Raw genomic sequence first — 18477 nt, forward strand, 5'->3', positions numbered from 1 at the left:
TGGTAAACTACTACCACAAGTTCTTACCAAATTTGTCCACGGTATTACACCCACTGAACACCCTACTGCAAACAGGGGTACCATGGAAGTGGGATGATGAACATAGACGAGCTTTCCAGAAGTGTAAAGAATTGATCACATCAAAAGAGGTGTTGGCCCATTTCAACCCAGCACTACCAATTCATTTGGCATGTGATGCATCACCCTATGGTATTGGAGCGGTGCTGTCGCACAAATTCCCAGATGGGTTGGAGAGGCCAGTAGCCTTTGCATCTCGGTCACTAACCTCAGCCGAGCGCAACTACGCCCAGATTGACAGGGAGGCCCTCAGCCTAGTATGGGGAGTAAAAAAATTCAACCACTATCTGCATGGGCAGAAGTTCACCTTGCTGACTGACCACCAACCACTTGTCTCCATCTTTAATCCTAAGAAGGGCGTTCCAGTGATGACTGCACAGCGGTTACAAAGATGGTCCCTGTTTCTAGGGGCGAATCAATATGAAATAGAATATAAAGGCACGAAACAGCATGGGAACGCTGATGGGCTATCGTGCCTGCCACTTTCTACTGTGGAGGAAGCACTAGCAGTGGACCCTATCGAGATATTTTATTCGTCAATAATTGAACGATTGCCAGTAACGAACGCGGATATAGAGAAGGAGACCCGCAATGATCCAACGCTGTCTCGGGTATATGATTTGACAGTGAGGGGATGGCCAACACATGGCGACTCACTGTTGCCAGCATTCTCATCCAGAAGAGAACAGCTGTCAGTATGCCAGGGGACAGTGATGTGTGGATCCAGAGTGGTGATTCCACCCAAGTTAAGGGAGAGAGTGCTAAATGAGCTACATGAAGGTCATCTGGGGGGAGTGAAAATGAAAAGCCTTGCTAGGGCTTATGTGTGGTGGCCGGGAATCGATCAACAAATTGAAGACCTAACTAAGAGCTGCTTAGGATGCCAGAAGGTCCAAAATGCACCACCACATGCCCCTCTACACCCATGGGAGTGGCCCTCCTCTCCATGGCAATGGGTGCATATTGATTTCGCTGGTCCATTCATGGACTCAATGTTCTTAATATCAGTGGATGCCCATTCAAAGTGGCCTGAGGTGATAAAAATGTCTTCAACCACTACAGAGAAAACGATTGCAGTCCTATGGACCATATTTGCCAGAAACGGTTTGCCAGAGCAGATTTGCTCTGATAATGGACCACAGTTTGTGTCCGACGAGTTTCAAAAATTTATGAGAAGGAATGGGGTAAGGCATTACACATCCGCCCCGTATCATCCAGCCACAAATGGATTGGCTGAGAGTTTTGTACAAACCTTTAAGAAGGCGATAAAGATCATGTGCGACAATGAAATTCCACTACAGCATAAGATGGACAATTTCTTATTAGCCTACCGAAACGCAACACATGCAGTTACCAACCAGACCCCGGCCATGATGTTCTTTAACCGAAGGTTGAGATCTCGTCTGGACTTGCTCAGACCAAATGTGTGAAGAAATGTTGAGGACAAACAATTCCAGCACATCAATGAGAAGCCGACAAGGAGCTTCAATGGAGGGCAACCGGTCTTGGCCCGTGACTATCGAACAGAGAAATGGCAACCCGGAACGATATGCACAAGGCAGGGGCCATTAATGTACACAGTGGATGTTGGGGAGAACATTGTGAGACGCCACATCGATCAGATCTTAGTGTCACAGGAACGCGTCAACCCCATGTCTCGAGTACCTGGGGATGAACCCGACATACCGGTAGCATCTACCTCAGAACCAGTAGCAGTGGAACCCGATGAACTACCCGATGAAAAGGGGTCAGAATCGCCTCTGCACCAAGAACAAGAACCTCTGGAAAGGCGCTATCCCGAAAGGGTCAGGAAGCCGCCCCAAAGACTGAATCTATAAATGGACTATTGTTGTTTAATGTACATGTTAAAGTGTTAATTGTTATTTGAATATTAGGGGTACTACTAATCTAACAGGGGAGGAATTGTAGTGTATGTGCCTTTAAGACAGAACTACTTTTACAGCTCCTGTATACCGTAGTACCGGCAGTGACCACACCTGTATATAAGCTTTGCGCATGCCTCTGTACCCCCAGTCTTGAGACTACCCTCCTCCAGTAAAGACCTGTTTATTGTTAAGTTACAGCATCCGTGTGGTTATTGAATAACAGCATACCCTCAGAATCACGGATTTAACACTAACCCCAACCACTAACCCCAATCCTGACCAAGGATTATTGACAGGGATCAATGGAGGAGCTAAAGTCCTGATAAAGAAGTATTTGAAACAATTATCTTGATTAAAGAAATAGTGCAAGATATGTAAGTAACGAGATTAATTGACGGGACCATCAAAATCAGCAATGACAATTACAAAGATCAGAACATTTCTAAGGCTGTCACATGCAGTGTGTGTGGAGTTTTTTTTTAATCGGATCCTAAAGAGGTTAAATGATACAGAAAATAACAGATTTCAAATCTTATACAAGTTAGTTCTGTAAAGGGGTGGTCCAAAGGAATTTCAGATGAGAGTAAAGCGAGACACTACAATTCAGTCTATGACACCCACAGACCGTGTACACAAATTGGAACAAGCTTGGGATTTGATGTGGTAGAAGGCGAGTTAGATGAGAACTGAAATAATCCAGAGTAAGAAACAGTCAGTAACAGAACACCAATTAGTCTCCTCTTATCATGGAGAAATCAAATGTTAGACACACTGTGTGTTTGAAACAAAGCTGATTTATTTAATAAGCTGGGGAGCCCCGCGTTGCGAGGGCAATTTTGGGGCGCTTGGTCTCCCTGCCCCTGTGTGTCCCCCCTCTCCCTGTCATGTCCTCTCCCTGTCCTATCCCTCCCTCCCCTCCTCTACCTCCCCTCCCCTCCTCTCCCTCCCTCCCCTCCCCTGTCTCCCTCCCCCACTCCCCTCTGTCCCTCTCTCCGGCCCCTCCCCCTGCCTAGCGCCTGAGGTCCGGTGCCGTTCCGATAGCGGGAATGCTGAGCGGCGGCTGGTGCCGGGAGCGGGCTCTCGCGGTCGGCGCATGCGCGGTCAGTGCGGGCGGCGCGAGCCCCCCGCGATTTCCCGAGGCTCGCCCCCCCCACCGCGATTTCCCGAGGCTCTCCCCCCCGCGATTTCCCGAGGCTCTCCCCCCCCCGCGATTTCCCGAGGCTCTCCCCCCCGCGATTTCCAGAGGCTCTCCCCCTCCCCCCGCGATTTCCCAAGGCTCTCCCCCCCCCGCGATTTCCCGAGGCTCTCCCCCCCCCGCGATTTCCCGAGGCTCTCCCCCCCCCCTATTAAATTGTTATTTAATTCCCTAACACATCATTAAAATATTTACCTTAGTTCCCTAACACACAGAAAGTGTGGGGGAAAAAATTGTGAAAAATCAAGATGGCGGCCACACACCTCGATTCAGAAGGATAAGGCCCGCCCACACACGCACCGATTGGTCAACCGGTCAGGTCACTGAAGCGTAGGATTGGTCAATCGTCTGGTCACTCGACACTCAACTGTAGGAAGGAACCCGCCGTCCGATTGGTGGGCCTCGACCTCACACGGTCGCTAATGAGATGCTAATGAGCAGAACGCTGAACGTTTTTGGGATACCGCGGGCAGGAGTTTTGTCCGGCCGAAACGTAAATATGCCTATGACCGGTCCGGAATCGCAAGCTTTCTTTTGAGGTGACGTGCGCGTCGGTACGCTCTGTAACTTTCAAACATATAGAGAACGGACAGACATCGGGACAGACAGAAGAGCTGCTTTATAGATATAGACAAGCTGTCTAAGCAGCCAGTCACATTGCAGAATTCTCACAGACAGAGAAACTGCTTTTATTCTGACTTTTTAAAAATGTTACAGAGAGCAGAACAAAGGTTGGGGCTCTCACATGGGGAAAAGGTAAACGTGAAATAAAGATGAACAAACTTTTAAAAAATATTTTAAAACATTTTTTTAAGTTTCTAAAAAATTGTAATTGTTATCATAATGGAGAAATTTAACAGTCCACAAAATTAAAATGAGTCTTTCAGGGCCATAACATTTGATTTGTCCAGAATATTAATTTCAACCCCAGTTAATCTGGTTATTAACATCAGCAGAAACAAAGCCCAATTGTCAGAGTGAACATGGTTCAGTCCTGGATTTGATTAACAGCAGCAATAACAGCAGAATCAAACCCCTGCAGTCACTGGTGAACTAGCTGGTGTCTCAGCAGATGGGATGAACGGGTGAATCCCTTCCCACACATGGAGCAGGTGAACGGCCTCTCCCCAGTGTGAACTCGCTGGTGATTAAGCAGGTTAGACTTCCAAGTGAAAATCTTCCCACAATAAGAGCAGGTGAAAGATCTCTCCTCAGTGTGAACTCGCTGGTGTCTCAGCAGAGTGCATGACTGAGTGAATCCCTTCCCACACACGGAGCAGGTGAACGGCCTCTCCCCAGTGTGAGTGCATTGGTGGGTCAGCAGGTCGCTTGTGCTTTTAAAGCTCTTCTCACAGTCAGAACATATAAATGGTCTTTTAACAGTGTGAACAAGTTGGTGTGTCAGAAGATGGGATGAGTGAATCCCTTCCTACACATAGAGCAGATGAATGGCCTTTCCCCAGTGTGAACTCGCTGATGTATCTGGAGATGGTATAACTGAGTGAATCCCTTTCCACATTCAATACATGTGAACGGCCTCTCGCCAGAGTGAACTCTCTGGTGTATCAGGTGCTTGGATAACTCTGCAAATCCCTTCCCACACACGGAGTAGGGGAACGGTTTCTCCCCAGTGTGAACTTGCTGGTGTCTATGGAGGCTGTGTCTATGGAGGCTGGATGACTGAGTGAATCCCTTCCCACATTCAATACACGTGAATGGCCTCTCCCCAGTGTGAACTCGCTGGTGTATCTGGAGCTTGGATAACTCTGCAAATCCCTTCCCACACATGGAGCAGGTGAACGGCTTCTCCCCGGTGTGAGTGCGCCGATGAGTTTCCAGCTTGGATGGATAATTGAATCCCTTCCCACAGTCCCCACATTTCCAGGGTTTCTACGTGGTGCGGGTGTCCTTGTTTCTCTCCAGGTTGGATGATCAGTTGAAGCTTCGTCCACACATGGAACACTCTCTCTCTCTCTCTGGCTCCCTTTCTCTCTCTCTCTCTCTATCCCTTTCTCTCTATCACTCTTTCTCGCTCCCTTTCTCTCCCTCTCTCTCTCTCGCTCCCTTTCTCTCTCGCTCCCTTTCTCTTCCCCTGTGAACGGTGCGATGTTTTTTCAGGCTGCGTAACTGGTTAAAGCGCTTTTCCAGTCACACTGATGTTTGAAATCTTTCCCCACAGACAGAACAAACATTCCTCCTTCCACATGCAAAGGCTGATGATATTCAGGCCCTGATGAATCGAGTGTCTCTGTCAGATCTTGATGTGATGTTTGGTTTGAGTTTCCCGTCTGTAAATCCTCCCCTTCTAATACCCTGTAAAAGGAGTTTACAAAGGCCATCACTGTAAGTACAGGATAGAAATTCAGAACAGACAATTCTAGTTTCTGTGGAACATTCTTGTCTCTCTTGTTCCCCCAAAGCTGTAAATGCCCGTCCCACACACTCTCCCTCCTCCCTGTGCTGAAATCCAAACCCATCGCACCATCTCCAACATTTCTTTCCTCCACTCCTAGTTTTCCACCTCCCTCTACTCTGGTTGGGTTCAGTTCTACACCCGCTGTGTTCAGTGTGAGAATAAAATCAATGAGTCAATGATTCTCTCTCCTGGTCACTGGGACCCTGAAACCCCACCCACTCACTGTTCCTGTACCAAGATGGCCACGCATGCGCTGTGCTGCAGGTGGAACCGGTCTGTCTTTCCTCCATGAAGATGGCGGCGCCTAACCCGGGCCAGTCACCGAGAAAAAGCCTCACCGCTGCTGTCCGGTGGATCACAGACCGGGCCGCTGGATCTCATTCGGGCCTGAGGCCGTTCTCCAACTTTATAAACCCTGCGGCGCGGCCTACCCGCAGTTTATTAATCTCCCGACCCCGCTCCCGCCGACCTGCAGCTCCGCCCGGCGACCACGCGAGGCTTTCTTTGTAATAACAACAGAAAATGCTGGAAAAACTCAGCAGGCCAGGCAACATCCGTGGAGAGAAATTAGAGTCGACGTTTCTTTGTAAAGTCGGTGAGGGACACGTGACCCGGCCCCACGGCCTGATTGACGGGAGCTTCCGACCAATAGGGAGCGAGCGGGGCGGGACTGGAGGAGCGAGCTGGCGGCGGGTCCTCCAACCAATCGGGGAGCCCGAGGGGCGGGACTAGCGCCGGCTGATTGTCTGATCCGCAGGGCAGCGAGTTTCTCCAGTCCCTTGTTCAGGGCCCGGGGCCAGGGGAGGCTGTGGGCCTTTATTCCCCTTATTGGACACAAGGCTCTTTGTCTCACAACACACTGGCTCAGATTTTAATAGAGACTTTTTAAATTGATTAATAAATGCAGAAAGACCTCGTGCTTCTGTAAAACAAACTTTTTAATATTTGGGAGTAAAAGTACAAGTTTTTTTCGTCTGGGGAATTTATTATTAGTTTCAGGAAACAACAACAACCACTTGTATTTATAAAGCACCTTTAATGTAGTGAAACACCCCAAGGCTCTTCACAGGATCGTTATAAAACAAAATTTGACACCGAGCCACGTAAGGAGATACTCGGGCAGATGACCAAAAGCTTGTTTAAAGAAGTAGGTTTTAAGGAGCATCTTAAAGAAGGAGAAAGAGGTAGAGAGATGGAGAGGTTTAGGGAAGGAATTCCAGAGCTTAGGGCCCAGGCAGCTGAAGGCACGGCCACCAGTGGTGGAGCGATTAAAATCGGGGATGCTCAAGAGGCCAGAATTAGAGGAGCGCAGATATCTCGGGGGGTTGTAGGGGCTGAAAGAGATTACAGAGATAGAGAGGGGCGAGGCCACGGAGGGATTTGAAAACAAGAATGAGAATTTTAAGGATGAGACACTTGAGGAAAAGCAGGGAGTGGGGGAGGGTCAAGCCCTTATGGGACAGGGTCGCTCATTCTGTTCTGTGACAGTTACTGGGACAGACTGTATCTCCCCCTCTCCTCCACACAGGGATTTGTGGTAGTTAAAGGGACAGTGATTACATAGAAACATAGAAGATAGGAGCAGGAGTAGGCCATTCGGCCCCTCGAGCCTGCTCCGCCATTCAATGAAATCATGGCTGATCATCCAAACTTAGTACCCTGCCCCTGCCTTCTCCCCATACCCCTTGATCCCTTTAGCCTTAAGAAATATATCTAACTCCTTCTTGACTATATTTAATGAATTGGCCTCAACTGCCTTCTGTGGTAGAGAATTCCACAGGTTCACCAATCTCTGGGTGAAGAAATTCCTCCTCATCTCTGTCCTAAATGGCTTACCCCTTATCCTTAGACTGTGACCCCTGGTTCTGGATTCCCCGACCATCAGGAACATCCTTCCTGCATCTAGTCTGTCTAGTCCTGTTAGAATTTTAATAAGTTTCAATGAGATCCACTCTCATTCTTCTAAACTCCAGCGAGTATAAGCCCAGTCGACCCAATCTCTCCTCATACGTCATTCCTGCCATCCTAGGTATCAGTCTGGTGAATTCTTCCTGTTTTGCGAGATTGTAATTAAAGGGTCACTGCTCTGAGATGGCTGTGAACTTTTAGTGCCGCCAGCCTTTCTAAAACATCTTCCTTTCTTTGAGGATCTGTGTGAACTCGCTGGTGAGTCAGCAGGTTGGATGAACTCTGAAACCTCTTTACACAGTCAGAACATTTAAAGGGTCTCTCATCGGTTCTGGGGCAGGAGGGATCTGGTTAACAGTGATCACAATATCATTAGGTTTAAAGTAGTTATGGAAAGAGACAAAGAAAAATCAACGGTGAAAATACCCAGCTGGAAGAGAGCCAATTTCAGTGATTTGAGAAGGGATCGAGCACAGGTGGACTGGAAACAAAGATTGTCCAGAAAAACAGTGATTGACCAATGGCAGGCCTTCAAGGCTGAGATAGTTCGGGTACAAACCAAACATATTCCCATAAGGAGGAAAGATGGGGCATCCAAAGCTCGAGCTCCCGATGACAAAGGATATCGAAGTTAGAATAAAACAGAAAAAGGAGGTTTACGACAAATGTCAGGTACAGAAAACAGTCAAAAGCCAGGAGAATACAGAGAGTGCGGGGGAAATTGAAACAGGATATAAGAAGGGCAAAGAGAGAATATGAGAAAAGATTAGCAGGTAACAAAAAAGAGAACCCAAAAATCTTCCATAAACATATGAAAAGTAAAAGGATCGTTAAAGGAATGGTGGGGCCGATTAGGGACCAAATAGGAGCTCATCATACGGAGGCAGAGGGCGTGGCTGAGGTACTGAATGAGTACTTAGCATCTGTCTTCACAAAAGAGGATGAAGTTAATGTTGCAGTAGAGGAGGGGGAGTAGAGAAATTGGATAAAAATAGATAGAAAGGAGGTGCTAAATAGGTTGTCATCACTCAAAGTTAACAAGTCACCCGGTCCAGATGGGATGCATCCTAGATTGCTGAGGGAAGCTAGGGTGGAGATAGCAGAAGCTCTGACCACAATCTTTCAATCTCCCTCAGATATATGGGAGTGGTGCCAGAGGACTGGAGGATTGCAAATGTTACACCCTGTTTAAAAAAGGGGAGAGGGATAAACCTGGTAACTACAGGCCAATCAGTCTAATGTCAGTGATGGGTGAACGACTAGAGACAATTGTCAAGGACAAAATTAATTCTCACTTGGAGAAGCATGGGTTAATAAGGGGCAGCCAGTATGGATTTGTTAAAGGTAAATCGTGTCTGACTAACCTGATTGAGTTCTTTGATGAAGTAACAGAGAGTTGATGATGGTAGTGCAGTAGATGTTGTTTATATGGACTTTCAAAAGGCATTTGATAAAGTACCACATAAGAGACTTACTCGGAAAATAGAAGCACAGGGAATTAAAGGGCTGATGGTAATTTGGGTATATAATTGGCTAAGGGAGAGGAGACAGTGAGCAGTGCTGAGGGATGTTTTTCTGACTGGAGGGAAGTATACAGTGGGTTCCCCCAGGGGTCGGGATTAGGACCATTGCTTTTCTTGTTATTGATAACTGACCTGGACTTGGGTATAGGTGTACAATTTCAAAGTTTACGGATGATACAAAACTTGGCAACGTAGTAAATAGTGAGCATAGTAGTAGCAGACTTCAGGAGGACAGACAGACTGTGAAATGAGCAGACACAAGGCAGATGAAATTAAATGAGGATAAGTGTGAAGTGATGCACTTTGGGAGAAACAACAGGGAGAGGCCGTATAATCTAAATGGGACTATTTTGAGGGGGTGCAAGAACAGAGGGACCTGGGGGTCCATATTCGCAAATCTTTGAAAGTGCCACGGCAAGTTGGTGAGGCGGTTCAGAAAGCGTATGGGATACTTGGCTTTGTAAATAGGGCCATTGAATACAAAAACAAGGAAGTTACACTAAACCTTTACAAATCACTAGTTAGGAACATAGGACAGGAGGAGGCCATTCAGCCCCTCGAGCCTGTTCCGCCATTCAGTGAGATCGTGGCTGATCTGTGACCTAACTCCATACACCCGCCTTTGGCCCATATTCCTTAATACCTTTGGGTAACAAAAACCTATCAATCTCAGATTTAAAATTAACAATTGATCTCGCATCAATGACCATTTGCGGAAGAGAGTTCCAAACTTCTACCACCCTTTGTGTGTAGAAGTGTTTCCTAATTTCACTCCTGAAAGGTCTGGCTCTAATTTTTAGACTATGCCCTCAGTCCTAGAATCCCCAACCAACGGAAATAGTTTCTCTCTATCTACCCTATCTGTTCCCCTTAATATCCTGAAAACTTCGATCAGATCACACCTTAACCTTCTAAATTCCAGGGAATACAACCCTAATTTGTGTAATCTCTCCTCGTAACTTAACCCTTGAAGTCCGGGTATCATTCTGGTAAACCTACGCTGCACTCCCTCCAAGGCCAATATATCCTTCCTAAGGTGTGGTGCCCAGAACTGCTCTCAGTACTCCAGGTGTGGTCTAACCAGGGTTTTGTACAGCTGCAGGGTTTTGGCCTCAGCTGGAGTCTTGTGTACAGTTCTGGGCACCACACTTTAGGAAAGATGTCAAGGCCTTGGAGAGGGTACAGAGGAGGTTGACCAGGATGGTACCAGGGATGAGGGACTTCAGTTATGTGGAGAGATTGGAGAAGCTGGGATTGTTCCCCTTAGAGCAGAGAAGGTTAAGAGGAGACCTAATAGAGGTGTTCAAAATGATGAGAGGTTTTGATCGAGCAAGTAGGGAGAAACTGTTCACCCTGGCAAGTGGGTCAGTAACCAAAGGTCACAGATTTAAAATAGTTGCTAAAAGAACTAGAGGGGAATGAGGAGAATTGTTTTCACACAGAGGGTTGTTAAGATCTGGAACGCACCATCTTAAAGGATGCTGGAATCAGGTTCCACAGGAACTTTCAAACGGTAACTGGACACGTACTTAAAGAGGACTAATTTGCAGAGTTCTGGGGATAAAGCTGGGGTTTGGGACTAAATTGGACAGATCTTTCAAAGAGCCGGCACAGACACGATGGGCCGAATCACCTCCTTCTGTGCTGTTAGATTCGATGATCAGTGTGAACACGCTGGTGACTCTTAAGGCTCTTCAAACTTTTAAAGCTCTTCCCACAGTCAGAACATTTAAAGGGTCTCTCGTCAGTGTGAACAAGCTGGTGTGTCAGGAGGGTGGAGGATCGAGCGAATCCCTTCCCACACACAGAGCAGGTGAACAGTCTCTCCCCAGTGTGAACTTGCTGGTGTTGCTTGAGTTCCCCAGGGATTTTAAAGCTCTTCCCACAGTCAGGACAGTTAAACGGCCTCTCATCAGTGTGAGCTCGCTGGTGTTTCTTCAGTTCCCCGGGGCTTTTAAAGCTCTTCCCACAGTCAGGACACTGAAATGGTCTCTCATCAGTGTGAGCTCGCTGGTGTCCCTTCAGATGCCCGGGGCTTTTAAAGCTCTTCCCACAGTCAGAACACTGAAATGGTCTCTCGTCAGTGTGAACAAGCTGGTGTTCCTTCAGTTCCCTGGGGCTTTTAAATCTCTTCCCACAGTCAGAACATTTAAATGGTCTCTCATCAGTGTGAACAAGCTGGTGTTCCTTCAGTTCCCTGGGGCTTTTAAAGCTCTTCCCACAGTCAGAACATTGAAATGGTCTCTCATCAGTGTGAACAAGCTGGTGTGTTTGCAGGTTGGATGACTGAGTGAATCCCTTCCCACAGTCAGAACATTGAAATGGTCTCTCATCAGTGTGAACTCGCTGGTGTTTCTTCAGATCCCCGGGGATTTTAAAGCTCTTCCCACAGTCAGAACACTGAAATGGTCTCTCCCCAGTGTGAACTCGCTGGTGTGTTTGCAGATGGGATGAACAAACAAATCCCTTTCCACACAGGGAGCAGGTGAGCGGACTGTCCCTGGTGCGACTGCGCCGTTGAACTTCCAATGCAGACGGGGAACTGAATCCCTTCCCGCCGTCCCCACCTTTACCCGGTTTCTCCCTGGTGTGACGGTGCACGTGTCTCAACAAGTCAGGCAATCGGCTGAAACCACGTCCACACACCGAACACGTGTGCGGTTTGTCATCGCTACGATCGCTGCTTTCTCCTTCCATGTGCAAAGGCTGATGATATTCAGGTCCTGATGAATCCAGCAACTCTGCCAGATCTTGACGTGATGTTTGGTCTGAGCTTCCCGCCTGTAACTGCTCCACTTCTATAACCCTGTAAATTGAGATCAGAAAAGGATCAGAGGCAAACTGTTGTTCAATTTTCCCCTTTCTGAACCCAGGGGCAGTGAAGCTGATTTTCAGGCTCCAGCTGCTGCACAGGTTGGTTGAAAGGATCAGCAGTAATGGCGGCTGTAATACCCACAAGCCCCGGCGCTCCAGAAAGCGCTCTGTTGACTCTGAGTCCCGCGCATGTGCTCATGGCCCCCACGCTCTCCCTCCTGCTCCACAATCGCCCGTCCCAATCAGTCCGCAACGCACATGCTCAGCGCACAAAACCCCACGGTTAGAACATCGGGCGCACATGCGGAGCCGCAACATCTGGTACGCGTGCGCGGCTCAGGTGGGGGCAAGTCGGTGTTTCGCCTCAGCCGCCGGGGAGGTGCACATGTGCAGGGCGACCCAACATTCTTCCTGTCAGCAATCACTCACTCGTTTCTTTAACAAAAACAGAAAATGCTGGAAATACTCAGCAGGTCAGGCAGCATCTGTGGGGAGAGAAACAGAGTTAACGTTTCAGGTCAATGACCTTTCGTCAGAACTGCTTGTTCTTTAGTGTCAGCCAGTGACTCAGTGGATAGCACTCTCGCCTCTGAGGCAGAAAGTTGTGGGTTCAAGTTCCACTCCAGAAACTTGAACATAGAAATCTAGGCTGACACACCAGTGCAGTGCTGAGGGAATGCTGCATTGTCAGAGGTGCTGTCTTTCGGATGAGACATTAAACTGAGGCCCTGTCTGCTCTCTCAGGTGGATGTAAAAGATCCCATGGCACTATTTCAAGAAAGATAGGCTTGCATTTATACAGTGCTTTCATGACCAGCAGACGTCTTGATGTGCTTTAGAAACATAGAAACATAGAAGATAGGAGCAGGAGTAGGCCATTCGGCCCTTCGAGCCTGCTCCGCCATTCAGTGAGCTCATGGCTGATCATCCAAATTCAGTACCCTGTCCCTGCCTTCTCCCTATGTCCCTTGATCCCTTTAGCCTCAAGAAATATATCCAACTCTTTCTTGAATATATTTAATGAACTGGCCTCCACCGCCCTCTGTGGCAGAGAATTCCACAGGTTCACCACTCTCTGGGTGAAGAAATTCCTCCTCATTTCAGTCCTAAATGGCTTACCCCTTATCCTTAGACTATGACCCCTGGTTCTGGACTCCCCGGCCATCAGAAACATCCTTTCTGCATCTAGTCTGTCCAGACCTGACAGAATTTTATAGGTTTCGATGAGATCCCCTCTCAATCTTCTAAACTCCAGTGAGTATATGCCCAATTGACACAATCTCTCCTCGTACGTCATTCCTGCCATCCCAGGTATCAGCCTGGTGAATCTTCGCTGCACTCCCTCCATGGCAAGAACGTCCTTCCTCAGGTAAGGTGACCAAAACTGCACACAATACTCAAGGTGCGGTCTCACCCAGGCCCTGTACAACTGCAGCAAGACATCCTTGTTCTTGTACTTGAACCCTCTTGCTACGAAGGCCAACATACCATTTGCCTTCTTAACCGCCTGCTGCACCTGCATGCTTACCTTCAGCGACTGGTGCACAAGAACACCCAGGTCTCTTTGCACTTCCCCTTCTCCCAATCTATTGCCATTCAAATAATAATCTGCCTTCCTGTTTTTGCCACCAAAGTGGATAACCTCACATTTATCCACATTATAGTGCATTTGCCATGTTTCTGCCCAATCACCCAACCTGTCCAAATCGTACTGGAGTTTCATGATATCCTCCTCACAGCATACCCTCCCACCCAGCTTTGTGTCATCTGCAAATTTGGAGATATTACATCCAATTCCCTCGTCCAGATCATTAATATATATTGTGAACAGCTGGGGTCCTAGGACCGATCCTTGCGGTACCCCATTAGTCACTGCCTGCCACTCGGAAAACGACCCGTTTATTCCAACTCTTTGCTTTCTGTCCGCCAACCAGTTCTCTATCCAAGTCAATACCTTGCCCCCAATCACATGTGCCTTAATTTTGCACGTTAACCTCTTATGCGGGACCTTATCGAAAGCCTTCTGAAAGTCCAAATACACCACATGCACTGGTTCTCCCTTATCTATTTTACCAGTTACATCCTCAAAAAATTCCAGTAGATTAGTCAAGCATGATCTACCTTTTGTAAATCCATGTTGACTTTGTCCGATCCTGTCACTGCTTTCCAAGTGCTCTGCTATTACGTCTTTTATAATGGACTCTAGCATTTTCCCCACTACCGATGTCAGGCTTACCAGTCTATAATTCCCCGCTTTTTCTCTGCCACCTTTTTTGAATAGTGGGGTAACATTAGCTACCCTCCAATCCATGGGTACTGTTCCAGAGTCTATCGAGTTCTGGAAGATGACCAGCAATGCATCTACTATTTCTAGGGCCACTTCCTTAAGTACCCTAGGATGTAGATTATCAGGCCCTGGGGATTTATCGGCCTTCAGTCCCATCAATTTTCCTAACACCATTTCCCTACAAATACTGATTTCTTTCAGTTCCACCCTTTCATCAGACCCTATGTTCCACGGTATTTCTGGGAGGTTATTTATGTCCTCCTTTGTGAAGACAGAACCAAAATATGTATTTCTTTGCTCCCCATTATAAATTCCCCCGATTCTGACTGCAAGGGACCTACGCTTAACTTCACCAATCTTTTCCTCTTTACATATCTATAAAAGCTTTTACAGTCAGTTTTTATGTTCCCTGCAAGCTTACTCTCATATTCTATTTTCCCTTTCTTAATTAATCCCTTTGTCCTCCTTTGTTGAATCCTAAACTGCTCCCAATCCTCAGGATTATTGCTTTTTCTGGCCAATTTGTATGTCCTCTGCTTGGATCTTATGCTATCCCTAATTTCCCTTGTTAGCCACGGTTGAGTCACCTTTTTTGTTTTGTTTTTATGCCAAACTGGGATGAACAACTTCTGTGGTTCATCCATTCGGTCTTTGAATGTTTGCCATTGCCTATCCACCGTCAACCCTTTGAGTGCCATTCCCCAATCAATCCTACCCAACTCGCTCCTCAGACCATCGTAGTTTCCTTTATTTAAATTGAGGACCCTAGTTTCTGAGTCAACTACTTCATTCTCCATCTTAATGAAGAATTCGATCATATTATCATCGCTCCGACCCAAGGGGCCTCATACAACAAGATTGCTAACTAATCCTTTCTCGTTACATAATACACAGTCTAAGATGGCCTGATCTCTGGTTGGTTCCTCGACATATTGGTCCAGGAAACCATCCCGTAAACACTCCAGGAATTCCTCCTCCACAGTAGTTACTAATTTGGTTGGCCCAATCTATATGTAGATTAAAGTAACCAACGAGGTACTTTTGGAGTGTAGTCACTGTTATAATGTGGGAAAGAGCAGGGGAATTATCCCCAGTGTCCTAGCCAATGGTTGTCCCTCAATTAACATAACAAAAACATAGATTATCTGGTCATTATCACATTGCTGTTTGTGGGAGCTTGCTGTCCGATTATTGACTTCCGCGTTTCCTACATTACAACAGTGACTACATTTCAAAAGTACTTCATTGACTGTAAAGGCTTTGGGACGTCCGGTGGTGGTGAAAGGCGCTATATAAATGCAAATCTTTCTTTCTTCACTGGCCTCACCAGCGACCTCTTCTGGCTGTTGGTTGATTGACAGCCGAGAGTCCGCGCATGCGTACGCGGGACGGCGGTTTGGGCCGAGTCCGGCACAGCGACGCCTCCCGGTCACCAAGGGTAATAACAGCGCATGCCCAGAGGACACCAACCCCCTCCCCCCACTCAGAGCTGCGCCTGCGCACTCGGATCCTGTCGGACGGAGTCGGCGAGGGGAATTCCGGGGAAAGGCTTTGGTGTCGGTTAGAGTCGCGATCGGTGACGCAAAGTGAGTTTTCTCCGCTCCGATTGGGTGGAGAATTGCGCGGGGTTGGGGGGAGGGGTGGATCGGGAGAGAATAAAGAGAAATAGAAAAACCTGAGAGTCCGCGAGGCCCCGGACCGGGCGGCGTCAGTTGGACGGAAGACCTGATCTCCTCGGGGACACGTGATCCGGGCCCACTGCCTGATTGACGGGAGCTTCCGACCAATAGGGAGCGAGCGGGGCGGGGCTGGAGGAGCGAGCCGGCGGGTCCTCCAAGCAATCGGGGAGCCCGAGGGGCGGGACTAGCGCCGGCTGATTGTCTGATCCGCAGGGCAGCGAGTTTCTCCAGTCCCTTGTTCAGGGCCCGGGGCCAGGGGAGGCTGTGGGCCTTTATTCCCCTTATTGGACACAAGGCTCTTTGTCTCACAACACACTGGCTCAGGTTTTAATAGAGACTTTTTAAATTCATCAATAAAAGCAGATAAACCCCGTGCTTCTGTGGAACAAACTTTCTAATATTTTATAGAATCATAGAATGGTTACAGCACAGAAGGAGGCCATTCAGCCCGTCGAGCCCCGTGCCGGCTCTCTGCAAGACCACTTCAGCGAGTCCCACTCCCCGCCCTTTCCCCGTAACCCTGCAAATTTCTTTACTTCAGGTACTTATCCAATTCCCTTTTGAAAGCGATGATTGAATCTGCCTCCACCACCCTTTCAGGCAGTGCATTCCAGATCCTAACCACTCGCTGCATAAAAAAGTTTTTCCTCATGTCGCCTTTGGTTCTTCTACCAATCCCCTTAAACCTGTGTCCTCTGGTTCTCGACCCTTCCGCCAATGGGAACAGTTTCTCTCTATCTACTCTGTCCAGACCCCTCGTGATTTTGAAAACCTCCATCAAATCTCCTCCCAACCTTCTCTGCTCTAAGGAGAACAACCCCAGCTTCTCCAGTCTATCCACGTATCTGAAGTCCCTCATCCCTTATCCCTGGAACCATTCTTGTAAATCTTTTCTGCACCCTCTCTAAGGCCTTCACATCCTTCATCAAGTATGGTGCCCAGAATTGGACACAATACTCCAGTTGAGGCCGAACCAGTGTTTTATAAAGGTTCATCATAACTTCCTTGCTTTTGGACTCTATGCCTCGATTTATAACGCCCAGGATCCCGTATGCTTTTTTAACCGCTTTCTCAACCTGCCCTGCCACCTTCAATGATTTGTGCACACATACCCCCAGGTCTCTCTGTTCATGCACCCACTTTAGAATTGTACCCTTAAGTTTATATTACCTCTCCTCGTTCTTCCTACCAAAATGTATCACTTCGCACTTTTCTCCGTTAAATTTCATCTGCCACGTGTCCGCCCATTCCACCAGCCTGTCTCTGTCCTCTTGAAGTCTATCACTATTCTCCCCACTGTTCACTATATTTCCAAGTTTTGTGTCATCTACAAATTTTGAAACTGTGCCCTGTACACCCAAGTCTAAGTCATTAATATATATCGAGTAAAGCAGTGGTCCTAGTACCGACCCCTGGGGAACACCACTGTGTACCTTCCTCCAGTCTGAGAAACAACCGTTCACCACTACTCTCTGTTTTCTGTCACTTAGCCAATTTCCTATCCATGCTGCCATTGTCCCTTTTATTCCATGGGCTTCAACTTTGCTGGCAAGCCTATTATGTGGCACTTTGTCGAACACCTTTTGGAAATCCAGGTACACCACGTTAACCGCAATGCCCTCATCAACCCTCTCTGTTACCTCATCAAAAAACTCAATCAGAATCAGAGTGGCTGGGCCCAGCAGACGTGCGGCCAGGGCCCTGGCACCAGGAATCCCAGGGTGCAGCGCCTCCCCCATCCGAGCCGCCACTTCCCAGTTTCTTCAGCTGGTTCCACCGAGTCCGACTCAGGACAAAGGACAGGAGCCAGGCTCCCAGAATGGCCCGCGGCCCCGGGGAGCATGCGCACTCACAGCGGGGAAATCAGCACCTTGGATAGAGCGGTTTCTGGGGCGCGGGGAATTGTGGGTGCTGCGGCCGCCATTAGTCAGTGGCTGTCGGGAAGAGTTTTATTGCAGGGTTACGGAAGGTAGGTCCCTGGCCGCCTGTGTAGGTTTTTTTGTTGCTTCAGTTTGAGCTGGAGTGGAGATGGAGGAGAAGCTGCTGGGTTTAACCCCCAGTACTTTGAGCCCAGGAGGGCCCAACAATTTCCAATGTGAGACTGTCAAGGGAGGTGGATTCTGCGGGAGATTAGGTTGTTAAATAGACACTGTCCATACAATGTAAAAAAGTATTGTTTTAGGAGCAAGTATTTGTGTAGAGGCTTTTAATCCAGTTTACGTATACAAGTTTTTTAAATTAATTTTTGCGATGTGGGCGCCACTGGCAAGGCCAGCATTTATTGCCCATCCCTAGTTGCCCGTTGAGAAGGTGGTGGTGAGCCGCCTACTTGAACCGCTGCAGTCCGTGTGGTGAAGGGCTCCCACCGTGCCGTTAGAGTTCCAGGATTTTGACCCAGCGCCGATGAAGGAATGGTGATATATGTCCAAGTCAGGATGGTGTGTGACTTGGAGCAGAACTTGGAGGTGATGGTGTTCCCATGCGCCTTCTGCCTTTTTCCTTCTAGACAGTCGTGGGACAGATGGGGTGGTCGGTTCCCTTGCCTGAAGGACATTAGTGAACCACTTGTGTTTTTACAACAATCCAGCAGCTTTCACGGTCACTTTGTTCTGATACCGGCCCCACTAATGACCAGAATCATTAAGCTCAATTTCACAACCTGCTTTTTTGTGGGGTCTCGCTCTCACGCTC

General features: G+C 47.9%; 1 protein-coding gene across 1 annotated transcript; it reads right to left on the minus strand.

Annotated features, from left to right (window-relative positions):
* Positions 1-10173: 10173 nt before the first annotated feature.
* On the minus strand, positions 10174-18340 carry LOC147118601 (uncharacterized). Its single transcript, XM_085983941.1, has 2 exons — positions 18330-18340; positions 10174-11590 (listed from the first exon to the last, which is right to left on the minus strand). The coding sequence occupies exons 1-2, from the start codon at positions 18338-18340 to the stop codon at positions 10654-10656; spliced, it is 948 nt and encodes a 315-aa protein (XP_085840067.1). The 3' UTR covers positions 10174-10653.
* Between the last annotated feature and the right edge of the window lie 137 nt (positions 18341-18477).

Source organism: Somniosus microcephalus, chromosome 4 (assembly GCF_052327205.1).
Source record: "Somniosus microcephalus isolate GS21.2 chromosome 4, FLI_Smic_1.0, whole genome shotgun sequence".
NCBI lineage: Eukaryota > Metazoa > Chordata > Chondrichthyes > Squaliformes > Somniosidae > Somniosus > Somniosus microcephalus.